This window comes from Gekko japonicus, unplaced genomic scaffold (genome assembly GCF_001447785.1).
Source record: "Gekko japonicus isolate JY-2015 unplaced genomic scaffold, Gekko_japonicus_V1.1 scaffold296, whole genome shotgun sequence".
Lineage (NCBI taxonomy): Eukaryota > Metazoa > Chordata > Lepidosauria > Squamata > Gekkonidae > Gekko > Gekko japonicus.
The window spans coordinates 761,752-788,819 of NW_015177014.1; the positions used below are offsets into that span (position 1 = coordinate 761,752).

The 27,068-nt window shown below is 42.8% G+C and overlaps 1 protein-coding gene across 1 annotated transcript in view; it reads left to right on the top strand.

Annotated features, from left to right (window-relative positions):
* The first annotated feature begins 734 nt into the window (after nucleotides 1–734).
* FRMPD4 (FERM and PDZ domain containing 4) overlaps nucleotides 735–27,068 on the top strand; it is a 120,963-nt gene continuing 94,629 nt past the window's right edge. The window contains exon 1 of the mRNA XM_015427689.1: nucleotides 735–824. Within this exon, the coding sequence (XP_015283175.1) occupies nucleotides 787–824 (38 nt within the window). The 5' untranslated portion in view covers nucleotides 735–786. The remainder of the gene's footprint in view (nucleotides 825–27,068) is intronic.

Genomic DNA, 27,068 nt, shown 5'->3' on the forward strand with positions numbered 1-27,068 from the left:
TAGAATAAGATGACTTAATGTGCATTCATACATCATGATAAAGCATGGTTTACAAACCGGGATATGCTCAACTTTGCAGTTAGTTGTGATTCAGATGATTCAATGAGCTAGAGGTTTGTTGGCTGGCATCAAACTGGGTTTTCTATTTTTTGTCTTTACTCTTTTTGCAACTGGAGTCATAAACAGCAAACCCTCATCCCACAATAAACCTTGTTCCACAGGAAAACATGGAAGAATGTAAAGGTTGCTATTGCAAAAGTTGCCATGTGATTTGACAACTGCTAGAAATTTTGCCACATGCAGAGTAGTTTCAAACTTGGATTTCAAACCAAGTTTGTAGTTGGTTTGCTAACCACAATTTGTCTTAACTAAGGTTTGTCATGATATCTGAATTCACAAAATGCAGATTGTTGAGTAATGGTGTTCTGGCTACAGAGACGACAATATAGGGAGAATGTCTTCTGTGCTGAGCAGTGGGAGGCATAAAAAAGAAGCTGATAAACTCTGGTTCATGTAACAAACTCATGTTCGTGTACATGATGTCTTGAGACTTGAAGCTAGAAAGATGCTGTGTAGGACAAGAGGTCTTTCATATTCTAGACCACTTAAAAAAAACAGCACTCATTCTTTGGTTGATACATGGAACCTGTTGAACTGAATGGAAAGATTAATTCTTACTACATGCTTATGAATTTTCTTTGTTTTAGCCACAGGACCAAGTCTTCAGGCTGGACTCCCCCTTCAGGAACCTGGAGCTTGAACCAGGGATCTTCCTATGGATGGGAGATGACGGCAAACAGAGATGGGAGAGACTACTTCATCAAGTGAGTGGATGAGCTGTACACATAGATGAGATTTAGGTCCAAGTACACATCATTAACGTGTGGTGGTTTCAAATATTTCAGTCAAGAGGGGATACCATCTTGTGTCCGAAGGGAACATATACATTTAAATTTGTTGAACCTCCATCCAAAAGTCAGAATTCAAATTCAATGAGAACAATAATAATAATAAAAAGTATTACAGACTAACAGTGTGGTCCTAAGAACACTCTTCTGGGTGTAAGCCCCACCGAATAGACCTAAGTAGGATTCCGAAAATACCTGCTTCAAATTGTTTCCTAAATTATAGTAATTTTAGAACCAAAACTTCCCCCTTTTCTGGTAACCTGTCCCATCTAACAAATCTGTTTACATACTTACTAATATTTCTCTTAACAAAAAATTAATAGGCTGAAAATATTTTCACAGTGAAAATACTTTTCAAGCATTTACTGAATCCACACTGCCCTTGAGATAATAAACTCCATTGTAAAAAAGGAAAGTCTAGGGATATCTGCTTAGATTTAGGTTTTGTTGAAAATGTTGGGGCTTATTTACCAATAATGGGTATGACCTGATTAAAATTAAGCATTTTAAAATCTCATATGATTTCAATGGGGGATTTATGCATGTGAAATCAGTGGTATTTAGGATATAGAATATAGAATGGAATATCTGGATGCTGTTGACTATCTGCTGAAAGCACTTTGGATTCTTGGTTGTGACCTGACATGGAACCCTGTGGTATACATCTAAAGATGGTGTTATGTCACTGAACTGGCTTATGGAAATGCAGCGTCTGGCACAATGATGACAACTTGTTTTTTCTGTGTTGATAATGAGGCTCCATATGAGATTCCATGAGCTCAGAGTGATAGAAAATAAGTAACCCTACGTGTTGACTTCGTAGTCAGTGTGATGTTTCTATTTTTGTTGTGTCCCTTGTGTAAGTGTGAGACTGCAGTCTCCACTTTTCTGTGACAATGAAATATTTTAAATAGAAAAGACAAAAAGAACATCTGAACACAAAGTAGTGTATCTCCCCACTGAGTTAACCAACTATCACCTACTGTGATGCAGCAAATGGCGATTATATCCACCAGCAACTGTCAGACACAAAGCCAGGATGTGCCCCTCATAAGGCACAGTGGTGTATCTTTGTCATAGCTGTCTAGGGCTAAAAACTATGTGACAACAAGAATTGGCTGTTTGGAGGTGGTTTGTGAGGGGCCAGAATGCAGGTTTCTAGTATAGGTGTCAGGCTGGTCTGGTGCTTTTAAAAAAGTGCTGGTAGCATCTGATGATTTAATGATTTCTCTTTCACTTTATCCATCGTTATTTGCTTCCGAGCACAAAGTGTACCAGCTTTAGAAAGTGCAAGCTGGAGATCTGTGTGAGAACAAAAATCCCATCCCGCCCATGCTGGCTGCCAGTTTTCTCTGTCTGTCTTACCACCCCATCCTCTCTTGCCAGCCTGGTCACACTTTCTCTTCCATCTCCCCTCTCTCCCTTCAACACTTTCTGTCACCTCTTCCTCCCCCCCCCCCCCCCCTTTTTTTTTTAGACCCTCTCTCTTTATCCCCAACCTTCCTGCTGCCCAGATCCCCATTAGGGGTGGGAGGGAAATATGGCTGGAGCAGGAAGACCATTCTGGACACTTTCCCCTCCCTCCTATTGCCACTTTTTCTCCGCACCACGCTGCTTTTCTTCCTCTCATCCTTCCACAGCCTAGAACTACTGTCTTTCCTTCCCCAATACTGCCGTGCTGGCTCACCTTCCTGCATTGCTCTTCCCTGCTGACTCATCATCCACAGTGCTGCCCCCCCCCCCCCAAACCTGCCTGGCTTGCTTACTTGCTGACACTGCCTCCTGCCTGGCTTGCTGCGCTGTGTACCCATGCATTAGAGCAAAACCAAAAAAGAAATCTTACGGCATCTTAAAGATAAACAGATGTACTGTGACAGGAGCTTGTGTGAATTAGAGCCCACTTCAAAGATGCACTTCATGACTTCTATGAAAGTTTATGACACAATGAATTTTATCATCCTTAAGGAGCCAGAAGACTTTACTGTACACAATTTGTGATAAATACTGACAGTTATTAATTTGAAGTGTGGGTTAAATTTGCTAATTCTAACCTGATCTGCATAATGATGTGTATATGAAGCCCTATGTGTTCGATTCAGGATCCTCACTAACAAAGTAGCCCACATTCTGCCTAATACTGCTCTTTGCAGCACAATAACTGTAGATTTGTGTGTGTGTGTGTATGTGTGTGTGTGTGTGTGTGTGGTTTGGCGCGAGGAAATTTCAGTAACTTTTATGAAGAGTCTTTCTATTATTGCATTTGTTTCTCACAAACCTGAATTATAAACTATCCTCTTCAGCTGGTTTCTTACCTTATTTGTTTAATCTTTGTGACCACAGTAGAATTTAATTGAAAAGCTACTGCCATTTTTATAATCCAGTCTAAGTACTATACAACTTACTTTAATGATAGCCACTGTGTTTGAGTAAAATAACAAGTCCATCTTTTAACATGTCCATCCAATACATGTTCCTTTTTTTGTAAATGTACAGTAATACTGAGAGAGACTAAATACAGTAGCCTTGTTTTGTGTGATGGAATGGTATCAGGGTTGTAATGTGTATGTGAATAGTCATATGAGCATATGCACCTTCATAAACTTCACATATTTTACTATTCACAATTGTAGTGTGGTCACAGAGATTAAACACGTAAAGTAAAGAACCAGCTAAAGAGGATAGTTCGTATTTTCTCAGTATTCTGGCATCAACTTGAACTGAACTGAAGTGTTTTGCCCATATCTTTGGACATCAGAGTATTTTTTTCTGATAAGGGAAGTAATTATATTGGATTACAAAGGGGAACAAGGAAAACAGATACATAAATATGCTTCCTTAGAGGGTTTAATCCAGGGGTGTCAAACATACAGCCTACGGGCTGGAACCGGCCCATCCAGGGCTTTAATCCATCCCGGGAGCCTCCTCAAACCCCTCCCCACCCAACAGCTTTGGAAAGGAGGAAGCTTATTTGATCACACTGGCTGACTTCGCACCATTCTGAGGGCTCTTAAAGTCACACGCCTGTTGGGGTAGGGCAGCCGCCCTGCAGCCTTCTCCCCTCCCCACTCGACTGCTTTGCAAAGGCAGGATGTTCACTACGATTGGACTGGCTGGCCTGGCATCGTTTTGAGGGGTCATAAAGTCAGCTTTCTGCCCTTCCTGCCAAACAGGTTTGCAAAGGAGGGAGCTCACTCCTCAGCACTGGCTGGCCTCAAGTCATTCTGAGGGCTCTTAAAGTCACACGCCTGTTGGAGTAGAGCAGCCGCCCTGCAGCCTTCTCCCCTCCCCACTCGACTGCTTTGCAAAGGAGGGAGCTCTCTCGATCTGAGGGCTCTTAGTCAGCTTTCTCCCGTCCCCTCCAAACAGGTTTGCAAAGGAGGGAGCTCACTTGATTGCACTGGCTGGCCTCGAATCATTCAGAGGGCTCTTTAAATCGTGCGCCTGTTGGGGTAGAGCAGCCACCCTGCAGCCTTCTCCCCTCCCCACCAAACAGATTTGCAAAGGAGGGAGCTCACCCGATCGGACTGGCTGGCCTCACTTCATTCTGAGGGGTCTTAAAGTCAGCCTTCTCCCCTTCCCACCAAACAGCTTTGCAAAGGCGGGAGCTCACTTGACCTCACTGGATGTTCTGAGGGCTTGTTAAATCTAACACCTGTTAGAGTAGAACAGCAGGCCTATAGGCTCCTGTTTCTAGGTCCTAAAGTAAAGGTTCCCTTGCTCGAAAGCCAGTCGAATCCGACTCAAGGGTTGCAGTGCTCATCTCCGTTACAAAGCCGAAGAGCCAGCGCTGTCCGAAGACGTTTCCGTGGTCATGTGGCCGGCATGACTAAACACCAAGGTGCACGGAACGCTGTTACCTTCCCACCGAAGTGGTCCCTATTTATCTACTTGCAATTTCTTGCTTTCGAACTGCTAGGTTGGTAGGAGTTCTAGGTCCTAATTACCCCCGAATTAAGTCTTTCCTTCTAAAATGACATTGTCTCCAGATTTTGATGCAATAATTCAGAGCAAGGGGTGTCAGTTATCAAAGACTGTTAAATAAACTAGGGTCCCTGCCACACGGCAGGGAAAAGGATGCTCGAACCGCGGCTAATGTGAGCCGCAGCAAAGTTGAGACGGCGCGGCGGGATCTCACGCGCTGTCGCTCCCCGACACAATCAGATGCCAGGGAGAAAGCGACGGTGGGGAGGGGAGCCTGGCGAACTGCGCATGCTCACACATGCGCAGTTCGGCCAGGAGCCGGGGATGTGCCAGCAGAAGGACGCGTCGGCGATCCCACGGTCAGCGTTGCTGCGGCCCTTCGAAAAGAACCACCTTGGTAGGTGGTTCTTTTTTGGTGCGGAGCAGCGCTGGAAGGGCCGGATCAGGGACGGAGACGGTACGCTTCCCAGATGTTGAGGTGGGATCGCACCCGTTTGCTCCGCCCCCGTTCCGTCCCGCTCCCGGCCCAAAAGGCCTTGTATGGAGAGGACCAAAATATTGCAAGAGTGTTAATGATGTTTGTATTTTAAGTAAATTGTGTTTTATGTAATTTGTGTCAAGTAATTGTGTTTGACTGTGTCCTTCATAAAGCTTGTATATCTGCTACCTGGCACTACATTTTATGACACGCATGGTCCGGCCTGACAAAGTTCTCTTTATGTTAGATCTGGCCCTCACAACAAATGAGTTCAAAACCCCTGGTTTAGTCAGTTTCCCATAATTAAAACCCAGATTGTTTGGACACAGATAGCATGCATTTTTAATACACCTTAGCATGAGAGATCCAAAAGAATGGGGATGTTTGTGCTCTCTCCTTTCTTCTTAGATGTATTTCATTCTTCATGTGTGCATTTTGCAACTCAAGCTCTGAGCCTCTACATTATTTCAGTTCCCCATGGATACATTTTAATGTAGGAAAAATAGCACTGGTTACAGCCCTGTGCCCTTTGTGGTGTACTGAAATCCATTACCTTCACTGTGGTTAAGCACATGTGTAAGTTAGTGCAGCACTGCGTCTGTTAGAGCGCGGTATGCGAATTAACATTTGGGTCACCGAAGGCTGATTTAAACAACAGTCTTCATGGAGTCCACCCAGAAGTGCTTACCTGCATAAATTTCCAATGCACTAGGTACAACATTTAAATCTTTACCATCTGCATGATGGCTCAGATTACAGTTGGGCCATTCATCTCTGGTTTAGATGTACTGTTTGTCTTCAGGCTAGCAACTAAGGCCTTTTAAGTGACAAGGGCAACATGAAAAGCCCCCCCTCTTCCCCACTGGCTTCTCCTGAAATGGCCCCATGGAGAGTAATTCTGACTCTCCAAATGTGCCTTGTAATTAAGTTGGATCCAAGCCCTGAATTAGCCCAGTTTATGGAGAGTGGCTGGGAAATGGGGGTTAGAGCAGGATAAGCAATCACCATTGATGCTCTGTATAATATAGAAGACTAAATTAACCAGTGCCCTGACCCGGATGGCTCAGGCTACCCTTATCTCATCAGCTCTCAGAAGCTAAGCAGACTCGGTGCTGGTTAGTACTTGGATGGGAGACCACCAAGGAAGCCCAGGGTTGCTGTGCAGAGGCAGGAAATGGCAAACCACCTCTGCTCATCTCTTGCCTTGAAAACCTAAGGGCTCACCTTAAGCCGCTTGCAACTTGATGACACTTTACACATACAAATGAACAAGCCTGGCATATAAGTAACCAGCAGCTGCAGCAAGATGGCGGGAAAGTGGTTAAACAGGGCCCTTTTGAAAGGTCTCTGCTGATGTAGAAAACGGGGCTGCAGCAAACATAATGTGTACTTAGAATAATCAGGATTGATGGGTTCCACTTTTCAATATGAAAAATTTGAGAGGGTTGAGGGGTTTCTTGTTGAAAGAAAACAATGGTCCACTAAAGCAGTTATTGCTTTTTAAAACTACAAGTTAGTATGCAGTAATTCTTTGAAAACAAATGACATTTAAAATGACTTCAATGAACAATATATATTAACACATTGTAGTGATACCATATTTTGAATTCTCCTTCGTTTCCCTACAGCATGATCTAGCATTGTCATTCTGGCTTATACCCACTTCAGAAATGTAAGCAATATTAAACAGTCCTACCAAGGCAGGTCAATATTTTACCAAAGGTACCCATAAATGCAAGTTATAGGTAATTGGCAATTTACATTTGAACCGATGGATTTGTACGATAACGTCTCTCAAGTCGTTGCACACTCTGAAAAATTGCTTTGGCATCAGACTCACTATAAATAGTAGCTGCTAAATGCAGTCTGTTACAATATGATGGATGACAGCTCTGCCAAAAAGCCATTTTGCAACCATTGGAAAGCAGCTGCAGAAATGGAGTTTCTCATTTATTTATGGGAAGAAATGGTCAAGAAAACAATTTTCTTCCAAGAACCCCTCTCCCCCCACACACGCGCACAATCTTATTAAAGTAAAAGTACTAAAATGGGCTGTAAATGTACGGGCAAAAGGTTCATTGCATCAGCAATATTTTATTGGCATTTTTGAGGTTTACACACAATTGCACAAATAAGTACTGTAATAGCAAGTCACTGAACCTCATCCAGGTTTGCATATTTTCATCTTCTTCTGCCTGTCCATTATGATCCTGCTTGCCACAGCTACGCTTCTCTCTTGGTTGAACCTTCTTTGTGATCACCACAGCTTGAGCCCGTTCTCATTAGTGGCCTCCACAATGTGAAAATGCATAAGGCACTGTCTTCTGTAAATAACATAAAGCCATTCTATTCAGGCAGTCATTAGGCAACTAAAAGGACTGTCTCAAGGGGAAATTAAACTGTTCCGTAATCTTAATGTTGGTGTAATGATTTATTACCCTGCAGGTCAGCCTCTTCTAAGCCACCTTGAACTGCCATGGTTGGTGGGACACGCGGCAGATTAATGATTTTAATGAAATAAAATTGGATCCTATACAATTGGACCCTGAACAGTATATAACTCTTGTGACTAGGTTATGTGCTCCTTTGTGGTCTGTTAAACATATCTACACAGGCTGAGCCTGCTGTGACAGGTATCCCAAGCATACAAACCAAGTTATGCTACTGGCACAGACAACACTGGTAGCTTATGTATGCAATAGAAAGTCAGAAGCCAATGTTCAAACAAAAATAGAAAGGACAGATCTTCTATTTATGATACACCACTTCAGAACAATCCAGTATGTTGTGTAGTGGGTTAGACACACGTAGAAACCACAGAGACGGATAAAGTGATCAGCATGGTTTACTGGTACACAACTAGAACCCAGAATACCGGCCAGGTGGCCAACTATATACAGTACCTGGGAACACCCCTAGATCCTATTGGTGGGTTTCAACCTCCCACCAAAGTCCCTATTGGTTCCCCAAGGAAAATCCAGGAACCTAGTCCCTATTGTTCTTCGGGAGTTAAACTGGGCAGTATAACGCTGGCGCCTAGTGGTGGTCAGCGAACATAACACAGTACAAACCTACTTGCAAAAAAGAGAAGATTGACCATATGTTAATTACACTGGCTTTTTTTTACACTGCATTTTTAACAATTATATTGTTTTTGCTTTGTTAGGATAGCCTGACTAGAATTGCATTAAGAATTCTTGGTAAATATTACAGAATCCATCTTATTGGTTTTGAAAATTCTTCTGACTCTCATGATTTATTCTGTAAATAAAAAATTCTAGAAAATCAGTCATTAAAAAGTCACAGCTCTTTGCATTGGATGTGTTGAGATAGTTCTTCTATCAAGGCTTTACAACGGGGATTCTTTCCTTTTCATAATGATCAGTGACAAGGAAGGTGGGTGCCGCTGCTTTCGTTTGTGCTGCCTGTGTGCTCAGCAGAGTCCAGTATTCAGAAGGATTAAACCAACTGTAGAGGCACATCATTCAGCTATAACCTGTTTGCTCATTTATATACCAAAGAGTGGAGACGAATAGCTAATTTTGCTGCAGAGTTTTTGCCTGCAATGAATTACAAGTACGCCTTCACTTTGCAAGTTGGAGAGCCTGATCAAAACATTCCTGCACACCCTTTACACTGGCAGAAAGGATTAATGGTTCTTCCTTCTGCTTCATTCCTCACCTTGGTCCTCTAACCTGTGGGCAATATTAAAAAAGAAGACGATACAAGCATTTGCAGCTCTGCTCTCTGACTTAGAAAGTCAATTAAGTGCTTCCAGGATGGCTAACACAGTTCTTTTTATACCTGAAACACTAGCAGGTGGAAATGACCTGAAGGATTAAGGAGGAATGAGCCCAATAAGCAAAAGGCGCCTAAGACATCTGGGAACACAATCCAAGTGTGAATACCAATTTATTGCATCCTAAAGAAAGCCAGTTTGGTGTAGTGGTTAGGAGCTCTAATTTGGGAGAACCGGGTTTGATTCCCCACTCCTCCACATGCAGCTGCTGGTGTGACCTTGGGTCAGTCATAAGTTCTTTCAGAGCTGTTCTTTCAAGTGCAGTTCTCTCAGAGCTCTCTCAGCCCCACCTACCTCACATGGTGTCTATTGTGGAAAGGGGAAGGTAAAGGAGTTTGTAAGCCACTCTGAGACTCCTTTGAGTAGTGAAGGGCAGGGTATAAATCCAACTCTTCTAAAGAATGTATCTGAGTAACTTCTATTTTGATAGGCATCCTACCTGGACTAGAAATCCCATCCACTCTAATAAGAACTTAACATAAGAAGAGACTACTGGTTCCAACCAGTGGCCCATCTAGCCCAGCATCCTGTTTCATACAGTGGCCGATTGTTTGCCTTGAAAGGCCAACAAATAGGGCTTAGAGGCTTAGTTTGCTGCCTCTGAATATGTAGGTCCCCTTCATCACCATGGCGGCTGCCACCATGTCCTGATCCCACAACTCCTTCCCTCCTCTCCCTGGCTTCCAGGCTGTGAGTGGCCGAGAGGATGGGATGTCAGTGCACATGAAAGGCTTGAACCCTCTGGTGGGGAACCCTAGCATTCCTCTTCTCTCTCCTTACTGTAGACTTCCACCAATCAGACCTTTCTGTGTGTGTACCTGAACTCCCCCAGTGTTCTAAGTGGGGTTCCTGTGTGTGCATGTTATGAAATAACTAGTCTGTCGCCTCCCAGCACCAGCTAATCCTTCTGTCCTGGCAAGGTGTTTGGTGTCCCTGCACAGAAGACTGCTAGGCACTTGGGTGAAGTTTAACAGCAGACTGATCTTTACAAGAGAAAAGGTCTTTATTTTTAATAATCACTCTCTTCAGACTGATCATAGAGTTTGCGAATCTATATAGAAGTAGCAGAATATAGTGCAGGTGATTTCAGAGAATTAGGGAAATAAAAGGTTAAAAAGCATCCTGTTTAAGTTATACTGAATTACTGAGTTATTTTGGCATTCCTCTCCAAGAAAAGGATGCAGGCCAGCTGGAACAATGAACAAAAAGATGGTCTTAGACTTTGTTCAGACTTCCATCTATTCTTCCTCGTTCCTCAGGACTTGGCTGTTTTACACTGATTGACCTGAACATGTTAATGCTTTCTACTCCAGCTGGGTGGGATTCTCTGTGACCAATTCAGTCCTGGGGGCAGAGGTTCCCCCTTCCCGCTACAGCTTTTTTTGCCAAATTAGGCCATATTTGGGGGAAGGGGGGCTCCAAGACATTGAGGCAAATAGTTCCCTGCTCTTCCCTTAATCTCTCACCATAAATAAACCTTTCATGAGGATTTTATTGTGTGGTTCCCATGCAAAGGCATGATTCCTCTGAGGCCTTTGTAAAAGCCTTGTTTGTTATCCAGGGCATCCCACGTTCCACCAGCACAAGAGAATCTTTCTAACCCAGTGATAATCAGTGGCTTGGGAGCCACGGGTAGGTCTTTGACATGCTGTTTTTTGTGATGGTAACTGTGAATGTGGCTGGGTCTCCCCAAGGTCACTGGTTTAAACCCGTTTAAAAGTCGTATGTGCTCATGAACATCACTACGCCCACTGGCAGTGAACGCCACACTTTAATTACTTGTTATGTAAAGAAGCATTCTTCTTGTGTGTGTGTGTCCTGAATCTATTGCCGATCAATTTCATTGGGTGCCCAGAATGCTGAAATTATGAGGGGGGGGGAGATATACTTTGGGGATATTTACTAATGTGCAGGTGATAATGTTCCAAGAGGAAAAAAAGCCACAAGTATTTTGCCTAAAACAGTGCATTCATGTCCGTAGGCTTAGGAGCCAATAATATGTTGAGTGAGAGTTGCTATGTAAAATTGGCAACTTTAAACTTCGAAAGGATTGCTTACCAACAAAGAAAGTACCTACAGCCAGAAGTGTTGTTGTCTCTTAAAGTTTTCTTGTGACTATCTCTTCAATGTAAGAATCATCTCGGGAATCCTAGACTAACGCATTCTTGTAAAAGACCAATAGTCTTGGCCCTTTTGTTGAATAAATCACACTTCTTGCTTGGATCTCCACCTATTCTATTACTATTATCCACCATTTATTAAGCAGTAGCACTGTACTGTTAGGTTTTCCTCCTCATCCCTGACTTATTTTTCTATAGTAAAGCCATATGGTTTGTTACATAAGTATTCAAGGTTTAAAAAAATAAATCCATAAGGCTGCACAGTTATTACTGCTCATTCGTGTGGTGCCATTGCTGAGAAACGTCTTCCCTGAAGGCTTTATAGAATAAGTATGGGCATTTTTCTCAATGAGGGCAGTTTGCTGGCTAATTCTGACAAGAAATGGGGATGCTGTGGAACCTCTTAAAACCTTTGGATGCGAAAACATTTCTAGAATAAAGATAAACATATTTATGGACTCCTGTATATACTCTGAGATATCTGCTATAGCTGTAATTTATAGGCATCTTTACAAATTGTATCCGTTCAATTTTAAATTTATCTTGAGGTCCCTACCATATATCACAACAAAAGCCTTATTGCAGTGCCAGTGCTGTAAGTTGTTGAGATTTCATACATACAGGTAGATGTACTATTTCCCCTTGTCGTTACAGGGTTGCCAACCTCCAGGTGGATCCTGTAGTTCTGCCAGAACTACAACTGATCTCCAGATTACACAAACAATGCCCACCACTTCTCTGGGGTTTTTGAATTCCATCAGGATTTTCAGTGGTTTAATCTTACATCAGCAGCAGAAGTGGAGACTAGGCTGGGAAAATTTGGATTGCTGACTAAACCCTGCTCATCCCTGACACATTAATTCTAAGCCAGTGCCATGGTTACACAAGTGTGGTACCAGTGCATTTTGGCATGAGATCTCTAGATATACCGATGTATCTTTTTAATTAGGCTCTTGTATCTCCACATTGTGCCAGTGTGAGACCTAGTTAATCACCTAAGCCATTCAGCAACAGGGTTTAGAATTGCTTCCTTTAATTAAGAGAATAATTCTTAAAATATTTACATCCCACTTTTCCTTTTCTTCCTCAATGCAGCTTACAAATCCAAATTTCAGAAAAACAAAGTACAATAAAACTAACAGTGCTCCGCCTCCACCCCAATACCTGTACCATTTCAAGTCCTAGTGAATAAAATTCCTTTAATACCAAAGGGATGCATAGCTAGGAGAAAATCATCCTTCCTCTATCCCTGCCTCAGTTGATTACCTGATTTTTTTAAAATTACCAGGCCAACTCCAATAACCAAGGCTTGGCTATAAAATAAATACCTGGTGTGATGGACCACCAGGAGAACTCTCCTTGTCTGAGCACCTTAAAAAGTAAAGGTTCCCTTGCTCAAAAGCCAGTCGGATCCGACTCTAGGGTTGCGATGCTCATCTCCATTTCAAAGCCAAAGAGCCAGTGCTGTCCGAAGACGTTTCCGTGGTCATGTGGCCGGCATGACTAAACACCAAGGCACATGGAACACTGTTACCTTCCCACCGAAGTGGTACCTATTTATCTACTTGCAATTTCTTGCTTTTGAACTGCTAGGTTGGCACCTTACTGGATGTTAAATCAACATATCTCTCCTTATATATAAAAGCCTTTTGATGGTGGCACTCTCCAGAACATTCTACTCGCTCCCGAATTGGTTGGCACCCTGGTGTGTCACTCAGAATCTGTCCCTATCCACTGGCTGCGTTGCTTGAGTCTCGCCTCCAATATTCTAAACAGTTCGCTTTTCCTCCTCTCCCTCCCCATAGCCAGTCAGAACACAGAGGTTATTTGCATATGCGGCCTCATTGGCCTTTGCCTCAGAACACAGAGGTCATTTGCATATGCGGCTTGATTGGCCTTTGCCTCTAACATTCTAAACAGTTTGCTCTTGCTGTTCTGAGGTAAAATGTGTTCTGAGGTAAAATACATTTCCCCTTAGTGCCTGTTGGGGGACACCATTGTTGTCAATCCCCAGGTGAGGTCTGGAGATCACTCAGAATTACAACTGCTTTCCAGATGGCAGAGATCAGTTCCCCTGGAGAAAATGGTAGACTCTGTGTCCTTATATCCTGCTGAGATGGCCCCCGTATGATAGCCAATGTGACGTAGCATTCAGGGCTTCAGAGCACGGGAGAGGCTGCAGGTGTCTGGGGGGTGGAAAGCTGAAGAATGAGGGGGAAATAAAGGTAGGTTGATGATTGGCTGGGAAGGAGATAGGGTTGCCAACTCCAGGTGGAAAATTCCTGGAGATGTGAGGGATGGAGCCTGGAGAGGGTGAGGTTTCAGGAGGCGTGGGACCTCGGACAGGTACAAAGGTAATAAATCGAAATAATAAATAAATAAAGCCATAGAATCCACCCTCCTAACCAGCCATTTTCTCCTGGGAACCATTGTTGCCAATCTCCAGGTGGGGGCTGGAGATCACTCAGAATTACAACTGCTCTCCAGAAGGGAGGGGGAAGGAGATGGAAAGCTGAAGTCAGAGGGGCAGATAAAGGTAGGTTGATGTTTGGCTGGGAAGAAGATAGGGTTGCCGACTCTAGGTTGGGAAATTCCTGGAGATTTGAGGGGAGGAGCCTGGAGAGGGTGGGGTTTGAGGAGGGGTGGGACCTCAGATAGGTACAATGCCATAGACTCCACCCTCCAAACCAGGCATTCCCTACTGGGGAACCATCATTGCCAATCTCCAGGTGAGGGCTGGAGATCACTCAAAATTACAACTGTTCCTCAGGTAGCAGAGATCAGTTCCTACGGAGAAAATGGTGGACTTGGTGTCATTATACCCTGCTGAGGTCACCACAGCAAATTGACACTGAGTGCCCAAGGCAGGGGCACCCGCCCAGAGCCTCTTTCTAGAGCTCGTTGTATTTATTTCCACAACGGGCCTTATTCCTTGTACACATATATTGTTATTAAGTCTAATTTGGTCCCTACGTCTTGGAATTTTTGCTGCAGATCTATGTAAGATAATTCAGTGGAATGCTGTGACAAGAGTTTTTTTGATAACATCTCTTTGATATGTCCCAATCTAGATATGGGTTCAATTCAGTGTCAGAAGCACCTTTTTGCTACTATCGTATAGATAGGTTCAGAATTGCTCTCTCTGAGTGATACAGTTTGGGTCTTTCGGGCTGAAGAGAATATTCTTCGAAATTAGATACTCGCCCTTACTGGATAATTAACAGTTTAATCCTAAACAGAGTTACACTATAGCCCATTGACTTCAGTATACTTGGAAGTATGTACCTTCGCTTAGGGTTGCACTGAAAATCTTGCAAGGAAAAGGATAGTGTAAAGGTGTTTCCCAAGAATTTGAAAGAGACAATAGTAAGACCACTTTTAAAGAAAAACCTTCCTTTATGAAAAGGACTTGGCTAATTACAGGCCTGTCTCCAGCCTATTTTGAGGTAAGGTGATTGTGTGGGAGATGCCAAGTCATGTCCAGGAATACATGAATAACACTTCTTCCCTTGACCTATTTCAATTTAGCTTCAGACCTGATTTTATGAGTGAGTCATCAAAAGTCATTCTAGTGGATCATCTAAAATTTACAAACAGACAAGGGATATGGTTTACTTTTGCTCCTCCTTGATCTTTTGGAACATTTGGGCATTGTTTTTCTTTTCATCTTATTGCAGCATTTGGAAAGACAGCTTTCCTGTTGTTTCAGTCTTCTCTGTCAGGTCAAAGTTGGAAAATTTGTGTTGGGGATGGGTCTGAGTTCTGTGTATGGAATTTGAACTGTGGAGTCCCTCAAGGCTCTGTTATGTCACCCATGCTGTCCAACATTTATTTCAGAGTACTGAATGGGATATTCCATAGCTTTGGGGTGAAGTGTTATCAGTATGCTAGTGACACTTGTACAGCCTCCATAAGTGGAGGTTTCAGTCCTAGATACAGTAGTCAAGCTGATGAGGAATAGCAAGCTAAAATAATCCAGACCAGACAGAAGTAATTCTGGCTGAGATACCCATTGATCTGAAAGGGACTGATCTGCTTGTGTGGGGTTGGATGTGTTGGTTAGTCAAATGAAAAATTGTGGGATGCTTTTGGACCAAGTCATGCTACTAGCAAAGCAGGCTAGCGTCATTGCCAGAAATATCCTTTTCCAAATCATATCTGCAGCTTACTCTCTAGACTTCTGTATGGTTGCTCTGTGAAATGGCCTGCCTGAAATAGTGCAAAGGACACTGTTGTTATGAATATTTAGGAAACTATGGAGGAGGCTGTTTTCCACAGGTATTTTGCTGATTCACTTGCTGCTCATCTCCTAGCTAACATTGTCTTCCTGGATGATATTGTTGTGGGGTGATTCTACAGTTGCTGTGCTGACATTTTTAGTGCTTGCAAATTTATTTTAGCAGCCCAAATAGCACAGTTTAGTCTGAGCTCATCAGGGCTGGGGAGCTAAACAGGTTCAGTCAGCCACAGTTAGTATTTGGATGGGAGACCTCCAAGGAAGCCTGAGGTTGCTATGCAGAGGAAGGTGCTGACAAGCCACCTCTGCTCATCTCTTGCCTTCAGAACCCCATGGCGGGGTCACCAGGAGTTGGTTATGAATCAACAGCATATTAAAAATAATTATTTTATTTTATTTATAGCCCACCTTTCTTGCTGAGATTCAGGGCAGATTACATACTATAAAAAAGCAATCCACTCAGTCAGTACAAGACATCCAATAAGCAATGCAATAGGACTAGAGTTACATAATTAGAAAACAGAAAACTGTCTAAGAGCCATGACATATTGTGAATGATGTGGAAAGTGGTTTACAAAGGTGGAACACAGTGCAGTAAAAACAAGACGATACATTTAGTAAACACTGCTATAGACTACAATATATTAAAAAGCTGTATTGTTTTAAATGATCTCTGTACAGTGGAGTTCTCCATTTTGTTTTTTCACAATATGGCACTTACAGGCTGGCAGATTTTCAACTGTTCTCTGTAGCTTGGCATGCTGTTAACAGATAATGAAGCTTAACTCCACTGAAAAAAGCTTCATCCCTTGAGTTCTGAAGCTCAACATGCTTTTAAAGACATATGGGTAGGCAGGGGTCTTTTTGTAGAAAAAGCCCAGCAGGAACTCATTAGCATAATAGGCCACACCCAAAAGCAGGAACTCATTAGCATATTGGGCCACACCCCTGACAGCACAGCTCATTAGCACATTAGGATGCACCCCCATGTTACCAGAAGTGTGGTTATCCAGCCACACCCACCTTTTGCTTGTTATTCTGTTTACCTTGTTCGTTGTCAAAACCCAGGGCTTTTTTGTAGCAGGAACTCCTTTGCATGTTAGGCCACACACCCCTAATGTAGCCAATCCTAATGAGTTTCTGCTGTTGGGTGTGGCCTATTATGCTAATGAGTTCCTGCTGGGCGTGGCCAACTTGGGAGCCAGCCGGAACTCCGTTCCTGTGCGTTCCTGCCCAAAAATAGCCCTGTGGGTAGGGCAAGCTGAGTTGTTTATGGTCAGTTGTCAAACCTGCTAGCAACATGTCAATGGAACTCTTTTTTAAGCGATTTCAATACTGGACCACATGGAAAGGGTGAGAATATTTGGTGAATGTCTCAGTTTGCTCACTCCCTCTCCCTGCAGAAGTGTTTATGGGCTCTGCTTCTGAAACAGGGAAGAGACAATAACTTCCAAGGGCTCTAGGTGGGGGGTTGCCAGCTCCAGATTGGGAAATACCTGGAGATTTGGGGGGTGGAGCCTGAGGAGGACCAGGTCTGGGGAGGGAAGGGATTTCAATGCAGTATAAGCCACAGAGTTCACCTTCCAAAGGGACTAATTTCTCCAGGTGAACTGATCTCTGTCACTCGGAGATCAGTTGTAATCCCAGGAGATCTCCAGCCACCACCTGAAGGCTGGCAACCATTTAGTGTAGATTATATGAAACTGAAAAGAACAAACATGTTTTTTCCCCTTTGTCAAAAATTGTATCAAATGAAAGTGAAGTGAATAGCTGCTTCATGAATTAACATCAACCTTCAAACCAGATTTAAAAGTCTCAGCTCTGTGGGGAAAATAACTTTGAATAAACATATATTTTAATATACTTGTTTTCTCTTTTTTATTTGTGCCTGATATATCTGACTCCTAAACTGAACTAAAATGGGTAGTTGAAACCAATTAAATCTACTGTTACCCTTCTTTCTGGCTTAATGGAAGTTTGTTTTACATGTTTTATTAAATATAGTTTGATCAGTTCTCTAGAAGGCTCATTTTGTTTACGGACGGTGCACTGAAAGCATGTTAGGTTTGTTGTCTGGGCAACCAAAGCTCATCTTTGAATGGATGTGTGTCAAGGCAACAATCCTTGTACTTAGTGGTAAGGTTAGATCTCATGTGATAGTCTTTTCTTTTCATAGGGATAGGGGAAAGCTTTGGTTGAAACTTCAAAAATATGACATGGTGAACCATGATTAATAAACAAACAAGTCTCCCAGCCTCACAGGACAGCAGTGATAATTTATCTTTGAATGGACTGCAGAGCAGATTTTGTCAATATATGTATAAATTATAAAAATCCTACTTTTTGTGAATAACACCTGTAATGAAAAGTAGAATTGCTTATCATGGAAATTATTTCTGAAGTTAGCTGCTCCCAAGTAACAGCTTTGCCAGAGATCAATTTTCCACTCAGAGATCACTTAGTATACATTATAATTAATCAGGTAATGAAGTTATATTATCTACACAGTGGGTTAGATCCAGCCACCTTTTTCACACAGTCTCACCTAATTTCCTGTCTTTCGACATCCTTTTATCCATGTGGGTCCCATGATACCAAGTGTAGTCTTTTCCGCAGTCAAAGGCCCTCTCTTTTTCAGCAGCAGAAAGGCTGGTTGGTTCCAACCCCATATATCATACTGTGATTATAACTGGAACCATGAATTCCTTCACTTATGCTGTGATTGCAATTCACGATTCAGATCACAGATCCTAATTTGATTTTCACTGCAGTATGGATAAGATAATGAGCAGTTAACCTCTGCACCATGTCTCTGTGGTCCTATTTATAGCTTTCCCAACACTGTACTCTGTAAGAAAGTTCAAATGCATCACCATGCTTTTGAGTGCCCACTTTGCTTGGGATCAAGCTAGTTAGCTGACAGGTGATAATACAACAATCAAACTCATATTGTCCCCAAATTCAGCAGTAGTAGCAAACAGTTAGTCATCTTTAACTACTACTGGTTGCTATGGATGCGACAACAAAAGATACATACAGCCAGGGCTTTCCCCCTCTTTTTTTCTGGGGGAATGCGATGGAACAGAGTTCCAGAACCTCTTTGACAAAATTCTTTTTAAAATGTGTAAAAGTTCATGAGTTTTCAGTATACAGATTGAAAACGTCATTTCCCTCTTGAGAGTTCCAGCCCCTCTTAAAAAAAAGAAAAATCCCCTGCATACAGTTAGTTCAGTTCTGCTTGAATAAGTACCACAGTAGGGATGGAGATATGCAACTCAATCTTACTAAGAGAGCCAGTTTGGTGTAGTGGTTAGGAGACCAGACTCTAATCTGGGAGAACCGGGTGTGACTCCCCACTCCTCCACATGCAGCTGCTGATGTGACCTTGGGTCAGTCACAAGTTCTTTCAGAGCTGTTCTTGAAAGATCAATTCTTGAAAGAGCTCTCTCAGCCCCACCTACCTCACAGGGTGCCTGTTGTGGGGAGGGGAAGGGAAAGGAGATTGTAAGCCACTCTGAGACTCCTTCAGGTAGTGAAGGTTGGAGTGTAAATCCAATCTTCTCCTCCTCCTTTTCTTCTTCTAAAATTCTGACCACATGTTGTTGTTGTTGTTCAGTCGCACAGTCGAGTCCGACTCTTCGCGACCCCATGGACCAGTTCACGCCAGGCCTTCCTGTCTTCCGCCATCCTCTGACCACATATAATGAGCTAAAATGCCAAATCTGATAAATTACAATTCTAGTGTAACTTACTGTAAATGTTTAACAGTAAAAGATGTATCCGGCACTGGTCAGGATCAATGGTCAGCTGTAGAGACATTTTATGCTAAATTATTGTTAATAAGGAGGAACACCATTTAATTAGGGCATAGTAAATTGTTAAACTTTCTGAAATTAAGCATGTAATGTAAATTAACCAACTTACATATTTCACTAAATATTAATTAAATTTATAAGCATTGTTCTGCCAATTATGCTATTCCTTTTTATTTGAACTTCACTACACAAATGAGAAATCTGAAAATCATTATACATAAATCATCCACATATCTCATCAAAATTAAATTATTACATTATTATTGAGGTCATGCAAAACTTCAATCTTTGTCACTATTACTGTTCATAATGTAACTCATATAGGAACTATAACGGAATATAATTTTCTAAATAGAACTTTTACACCCTTCAAGACATATACAGGGTATCGGAAACTTTCCCAAATCCAAAACTCAGTTTTTAACTATATGGAATATCATATGACCATTTACCTTTTTTTTTAAGTTGTAAAGAAAAGGATGCTGTATGAATGGATCATTGCTAATATACATTCATCTTCCAAATGGCTTTTGCTCTATTATTACTTTAAAAATTCAAAGCACTCTTACACTTTCTTCTATGAGAATTTTAACATACTATTCCTTATAGAATTATGGCTTGTAAGCAGTGTTCCCTCTAAGCTATGGAGTCCTGTGAGCAAAAGTTCTACTTTGTGAGCTACTGACATTAAAGTTGTGAGCGAGCGATTTGGCTACTGCAGAAATTAGTTTGCTCTGGAGCCACTCTTCTTGAGCTAGGACGAAAACGTGTGAACAGAAGGCTAAAAATCTGTGAGCTAGCTCACACTAACTCAGCTTAGAGGGAACACTGCTTGTAAGTAGCTCTCAAGATCCATTAGGGTTGCCAGGTCCCGGGTCCTTCTGGGCTTATCCTCATGCACTTTGTGCACATGGTGTGATGATGTCACCCAGAAGTGACATCATCATGTCACCGATGTGAGGGGGTGACACTCTAGTTTTTGAGCAAAACTCTATTGGCTTTTTTGCCTGCAAAACCAGAGTTTGCCCAAAAACTAGAGCATCACCCCCGAAATTGGTGATGTGATGATGTCACTTCCGGGTGATGTGATGATGTCACTTCCATTGTGTTGAGGACATTGCACGGCAATATCCCTGTTTGGGAGTGGAGTTTTCCCTGCCAGGTCGGAGCCCCCAAAAGTAGGGGAACCTCCACTGGGACCTGGGGGCAGGGAACCCCAAGTTCCATAGATACACCCATTATTTCCATTTTGTACCAGCTGTTTATGGTAAAGTTAATAGAAGTCTATTTTGTAGTTAGAGGGTTAATTTGTAGACTTCCCAACTCCAGGTTTGGACATTCCTGGAGATTTTAGGGTGGATCCAGAGGAAGGTGGATTTTGTGCAGGGGAAAGACTTGAGCAGGGTATAATGCCATAGAGTCCACCATTGAAAGTAGCCATTTTCTGCAGGGGAAATGATTGCTGCAGTCTGGTGATCAGTGGTAATTTGTGGTGATCTCCATGCCCCGACGTTATTTAGGAGTAACTGCAGATGTATTCAGCAGTTCTACTTTCTGCTATTTTACAGAGTGCTTTCAACACAGCAAAATCACTCTGTATGCGTGCCTGTGTAAGTTGGCTTGCTGTTGAGCTTTCTAATGCTAGCTGAATGGCAGCCCTGGCTGTGTCCGATCAGAAAGTGGAAAGCAGCTATGCCATAGGGGTTAAGAGCAAGAAACATACACATCTGAGAGTGCATAAAGGCAATACAATATCATGTGTTTTGAAAAGGCCAGCATCTTTGTAGTTCTTTGAACACTTTGGCAAAATGATATATAAATGCTTCTTTCAAAAAACCAAAAATATTTATTATTTATCCACATGTCTGCAATTAATATATATGATATGTACAGTCAAGAGACAGCTGTTTGATTACTACTCTTTACAGAGTCCTCCCCCCCCCTCCCCAGTTTAATTCTTTACCAGATGGGACATCAGCCCATTGGTAGCAGTACTTGCCCCAGCAGGAAGCTCATCTGTGAAGCATATGTTTGTCTTCCCAGGGCAAATAGCAAAATCGGGAGGTCAGTTCCTATTGAGAAAATGACTGTGGATTTCCAGTGTCTCCTTTAGCTTTGCCCTAAGCTTTGCCCTGTTCTAAACACAAACTTTGGATTTACTGTTAAGAAAACATGCCAACGATTGCAGCCACACTCCATGGGCTACCATTACACTCTGCAAAGTTTGGAGACTTCCTCCAGCCCAAGAGCTTTCTATGACCAAATGTCATCAGGCCATCACAAGTAAACTTCCTTTTCCATTGGAACAGGACTCAGGTCCAAGCTCAGACAGAGGGGAATGACTACTGTATGCTCAGAGGTTTGGGATCAAAATAAAAAGTGATGGAGCACCAGAGCAGGCTTAACTTAAGTACATTTCAGCACAGAATACTACAGTGGTAATTAATAACAGTACCCAATAACAGTACCCAATTCACTTAGTAGTTACCATCTTGGAGCAGTGCATTGCAGACTTCGAGAAAGAGGGGCAAGAAATAGGCATAGGAGCTAAAGAAGTTGGGGGAGGGGTTCTGCCTATCTTTTCCTTCATTGGGGAGTCCTCTGGGGTGGTCTAGTTTCATTGATCCTCAGCTATGGCTTGGAGAAAGGTCCAAGGAAAAGCACTTGGCAAGGGTGGCAATTAGCAGCAATTGTAGGTAATAAAACCAAGAGGCAGTAAGGGCACACAGATTGAAGGCAAGCAGGTGAGCAAGTGTGTGTGTGTGCACATGCAAAATGCGCAGGGCAGCATGTCCTGGCAGTGAGATCTGGCATTGGAAAGGAGGTTCAGGTATACTGAGCACAATTTGCGCTCTTTCCAGGAGGAGGGGGAAAGTCTAGCAAACTTGGAAGTAACACTTCTGATTTGCACAGGAGGGAGTGCATGGTGGAGTAGCAGCTTGCTGCTCCTCCATTCAGAGGAGGAGGGGAGAGACGGGAGATGTGAAAGTGGCTTGATTGGTCCATTTGAATGAGAACTGGCTTAGAAGAATCTGATTGACCTGTCTGAATGAGAGCTGGTGTGCAGAAAGGAATAAAGGAAGCTGTATTGCCTTGATTACTTGACTATGTCAAAATAGGTTATGGCTGCCTTCCAGGACTCTTCTAAAGGTTCCTTCCTTGATGAGCCAGCCATTGTCTCGGGCTCAGAAACGACGAGTGACTGTTGCCAGCCTCACATGCCTTTTACCAGCCCACTTCCTTTTCTGCCTAGAAGATTCTATAAAATCTGGCAAATTATTTTGAATCAGCCAAGCCAGAATGACAGAGAGGGAAGCCAACAAAATGGAAGCATAGCAGTCTCTTGGCAACTGTTCATCTGATGGAAGGGGCTAGGGGAAGTTCTGTTTAGTGTAGTGGCTAAGTGTGCAGACTCTAATCTGGGAGAACCAGGTTTGAATCCCCAGTCCTCTATTTGCAGCTGCTGGATGACCTTGGGGGCAAGCCATAGTTCTGTCAGAGCTGTTCTTGAAAGAGAACTTTCTCTTAGAGCTGTCTCAGCCTCACCTACCTCACAGGGTGTCTGTTGTGGGGAGGGGAAGGGAAAGGAGTTTGTAAGCCGCTCTGAGACTCCAAGTGAAAGGCAGGGTATAAATCCAATCTCGTCTTCCTCCTCTGTTGGAGGAAGGGTCCTTAGGATGGAGGAAGGCTTCAAACTTGGCTGAGCAAAGTGATAGGGTATGAGTCATTGTTTTGGCACAGTCTGGCCAATGGATTGTATTAGAAAGTTCCATTTAAGTCTTAAGTATGATTTCAGAAGCATTTAAGAACATAAGAATATAAGAGAAGCCAATGTTGGATCAGGCCAGTGGCCCATCTAGTCAAACACTCTGTCACACAGTGGCAGGTACCATCAGAAGGTTCCGCAGTGGGGTCAGGGAAGCCCTCCCACTGTTGACCCCCCCCCCCAAGCACCAAGATGACAGAGCATCACTTGCCCCAGAGTCCCTATCTATACCTTGTGGCTAATAGCCACTGATGGACCTCTGCTCCATATGCTTATCTAATTCCCTTTTGAAGCCGTCCATGCTTGTAGCCGCCACCACTTCCTGTGGCAGTGAATTCCAAGTGTTAATCACTCTTTGGGTGAAGAAGTACTTTCTTTTATCTATTCTAACCTGACTGCTCAGCAATTTCATGGAGTGCCCACAAGTTCTTATATTGTGAGAAAGGGAGAAAAGTACTTCTTTCTCAACCTGCTCTATCCCATGCATAATCTTCGATCATGTCACCCCTCAGCCATTGTTTCTCCAAGCTAAAGAGCCCCAAGCGCTTTAACCTTTCTTCATAGGGAAAGTGTTTCAACCTTTTTATCATTCTAGTTGCCCTTTTCTGCACTTTTTCCAATGCTATAATATCCTTTTTGAGGTGTGGTGAGTGACCAGAACTGTACACAGTACTCCAAATGAGGTCGCACCATTGATTTATACAGGGGCATTATGATACTGGCTGATTTGTTTTCAATTCCCTTCCTAATAATCCCCAGCATTTTGTTGGCCTATTTTATTGCAGTTAGAGAACATAAGAACATAAGAGAACATAAGAGATGCCAATGTTGGATCAGGCCAAAGGCCCATCCAGTCCAACACTCTGTATCACACAGTGGCCAGAAATACCAGTGCCATCAGGAGGTCCACCAGTGGGGCCAGGACATTAGAAGCCATCCCACTGTTGCCCCCCCCAAGCACCAAGATGACAGAGCATCACTTGCCCCAGAGTCCCTATCTATACCTTGTGGCTAATAGCCACTGATGGACCTCTGCACAGAGTTGCACACTGTCTCAACATTTTCAGTGAGTTATCTACTACGACTCCAAGATCTCTCTCTTGATCAGCCTCTGCCAGTTCGGACCCCATCAACGTGTATTTATAGTTAGGATTTTTGGCTCCAACATGCATCACTTTGCACTTGGCCACATTGAACCCCATTTGCCACGTTGATGCCCACTCGCCCATCCTCGACAGATCCCTTTGGAGTTCCTCACAATCCTCCCTGGTTCTCACCACCCTGAACAACGTATCATCTGCAAATTTAGCCACTTCACTCCTTACTCCCAAGTCCAAATCACTGATAAACAAGTTAAAAAGCATCAAACCCAGTACTGATCCCTGTGGTACCCCATTGCTTACCACCCTTGAAATATACTGGGTTCAGACGTGTAGAGTGATTAGCTCATGTTTATTAAGTAGTTTCAGCTCAAAACTAAGATAAACTTGCAGGGTCAGAGCCCTGCTTATATTCATGAAACACACCACACCCAGCACCCACCCACCCCACATCCCAGGATAGGCTATTTACAGAGTATTGTTTACCAGTTGGCTACTACTAGGATCCGGCTCTATCTATTGGCTCATTCTAGGATCCAAGCCTTCTATTGTGATGCGCTCCAAGCTACGCTATTTCATATGTTCGCTTGCGAGCCCTATTGCAAGTACAGTTCCATCACGATACATAACAACCCTCTACTGAGAAAATTTCCCATTTATACTCACTCTCTATTTCCTATTAATTAGCCAGTTTTTGATCCATAAGAGTACTTGTCCTTTTATCCCATGACTATTGAGCTTACTTAGGAGCCTTTGATGAGGAACTTTATCAAAAACTTTCTGGAAGTCAAGGTAAACAACATCTATTGGGTCCCCCTTGTCCACTTGTTTGTTCACTCCCTCAAAAAACACTAACAGGTTATTGAGACAAGATCTTCCCTTACAGAACCCATTCTGAGTCCGCCTCAACAGTTTTTGTTCATCAGTGTGCCTACTAATTCTTTTCTTAATAACAGTTTCCACCAACTTTCCTGGTATTGACATCAGACTGGCCTGTAATTTCCAGGCTCTCCTCTGGAACTCTTTTTAAAGATGGGAGTGACATTAGCTACCTTCCAGTCCTCAGGAATGGAGGCAGATTTTAAGGAAATATTACATATTTTTGTCAGGAGATCCACAAGTTCACATTTGAGTTCTTTCAGAACTCTTGGATGTACGCCATCCGGGCTTGGTGAATTGTCACTTTTTAAATTGTCTATCAGTCAGAGGACCCCCTCTCTCGTCACCTCAATCTGACTCAGGTCTTTCAACACCCCTCCCGAAATCAGCGGTTCTGGAGTGGGCAAGCACTTCTCATCTTCCACAGTGATTTAGGCAGAGTTTTTGTTAATACAGTGCTTAGGCTTTTTGCTTCCTTGTCTTGCTCTGCTTCTTAACTCTACTTTTCATGATCAATTATATGCATTGTCTCTTTTCTCCTGATGGAGATGTGTTCAAGGGCTTCACTTGAAGTCATACCGTGCTTCCATGTCTAGGGTTAGGCAGGACTTAAGCAGATGGATTACTATCATTCTCCATAAAATGAGACCTGTCAAAAATACAACCAACATGAATTGTTCATTCCACTTTTGTACAGACCCCTTCAACCTGAATTAACTTGGTGTGCATTTTTGGTTCTCTAGCCCACTTTACCTTGCAATCTTGCCAGCCTCATTCCCCTGTACTCAGCAACAAGGTTCACTGATGCATTTTTATGAGCTGAAGAAACAGCTGTCTCTCAGTTCAGGTTCTTCCCCCCCCCCCAAAGTATATTAAGTAGTTGTGTGGCTGATATGGACAAATTGGAGATCGTATAAGTGGAATAAATACCCTCAAATTGATAGCTTTAGACCCTGAGGAAATTTTCTGAGTCTCAGGTCTGCACGTACTGTGCATGAAATATGGCAGTGAATCCCCACCAGGCATGCAACACAATGTGTGACATGGAAGTACCGACATACACTTTTATAAATGATGGTCCCATCTGACTGCCCTGTGCTCTGTTTGTATGGTGGGTAGTTGCTGCTTCCAACTACCAAGTATGCTGGCCCACAAAATAATGTGCCCAAAATAATGTTTAAAAAGTGTGATGTCATGTGCTGAGCTTGTGAAAAATATTGCTATCATCATCTGTTAAAACTGGCCCTTCATATTCTGTGTAAAGAAGTATATTCCACCACCTGCTTTCTCACTCACCTCAATTTGTACCTGAGCATCAAGTCTAGGTTTTTACTTTCTGTTGGCAATTGTGGATAGATCCTGCTATTGTTGTTGTTTGCTGCTCGTAACTGATGTAGGGAAGCAATGAAACTGGCTCATAACTATATCAGTCTCCTAGTCAAGTTGTTTAATCACAATTTTTTTGTGATCACCAGGTACTGCTGTGACTGCAGATAGTAATTTTTTTGTGTTTTAGTCTTCCCACTTTTCATGTCCACATATGCCTCCTCCCCTGGGATATTTCTTTTTAAAAAACCCACAAATGCTAAAAATGTGTACAAGTTAGTAGCTTAGCATTATACACATACCACACCATTGTGTTACAAGAATGCAAATAAGGGAAAGATTCTTGTTTTTTTCAGAAGTATCTGGGATGCTGCAAGAGGAGAAAAGCACCAAAGTCAAATGTGATGTCTGTCAGTATGAACAACAGCAGCAAAAGCTCCAATAGAGAAATAGGATGACAAGGCATTGCTTAGAGGATGTCTGTCTTAATGCAGCATCATAGAAGTCAATTTAACAAGGTTTATATTTTTTGCAGAAAAAACAAACAAAACTTGCTTAGAGTGGGGGTAGCCAAACTGTGCCTCAGGAGCCACATGTGGCTCTTTCACACATATTGTGTGGCTCCCAGCAGGGCGGCTGGGGAAGCAAAGGGGAGACATCCCTCCCCGCAGGGCCGGCCCCAGCTTATTTTGCACCCTAGGCGAGGATCCCTTCCCCCC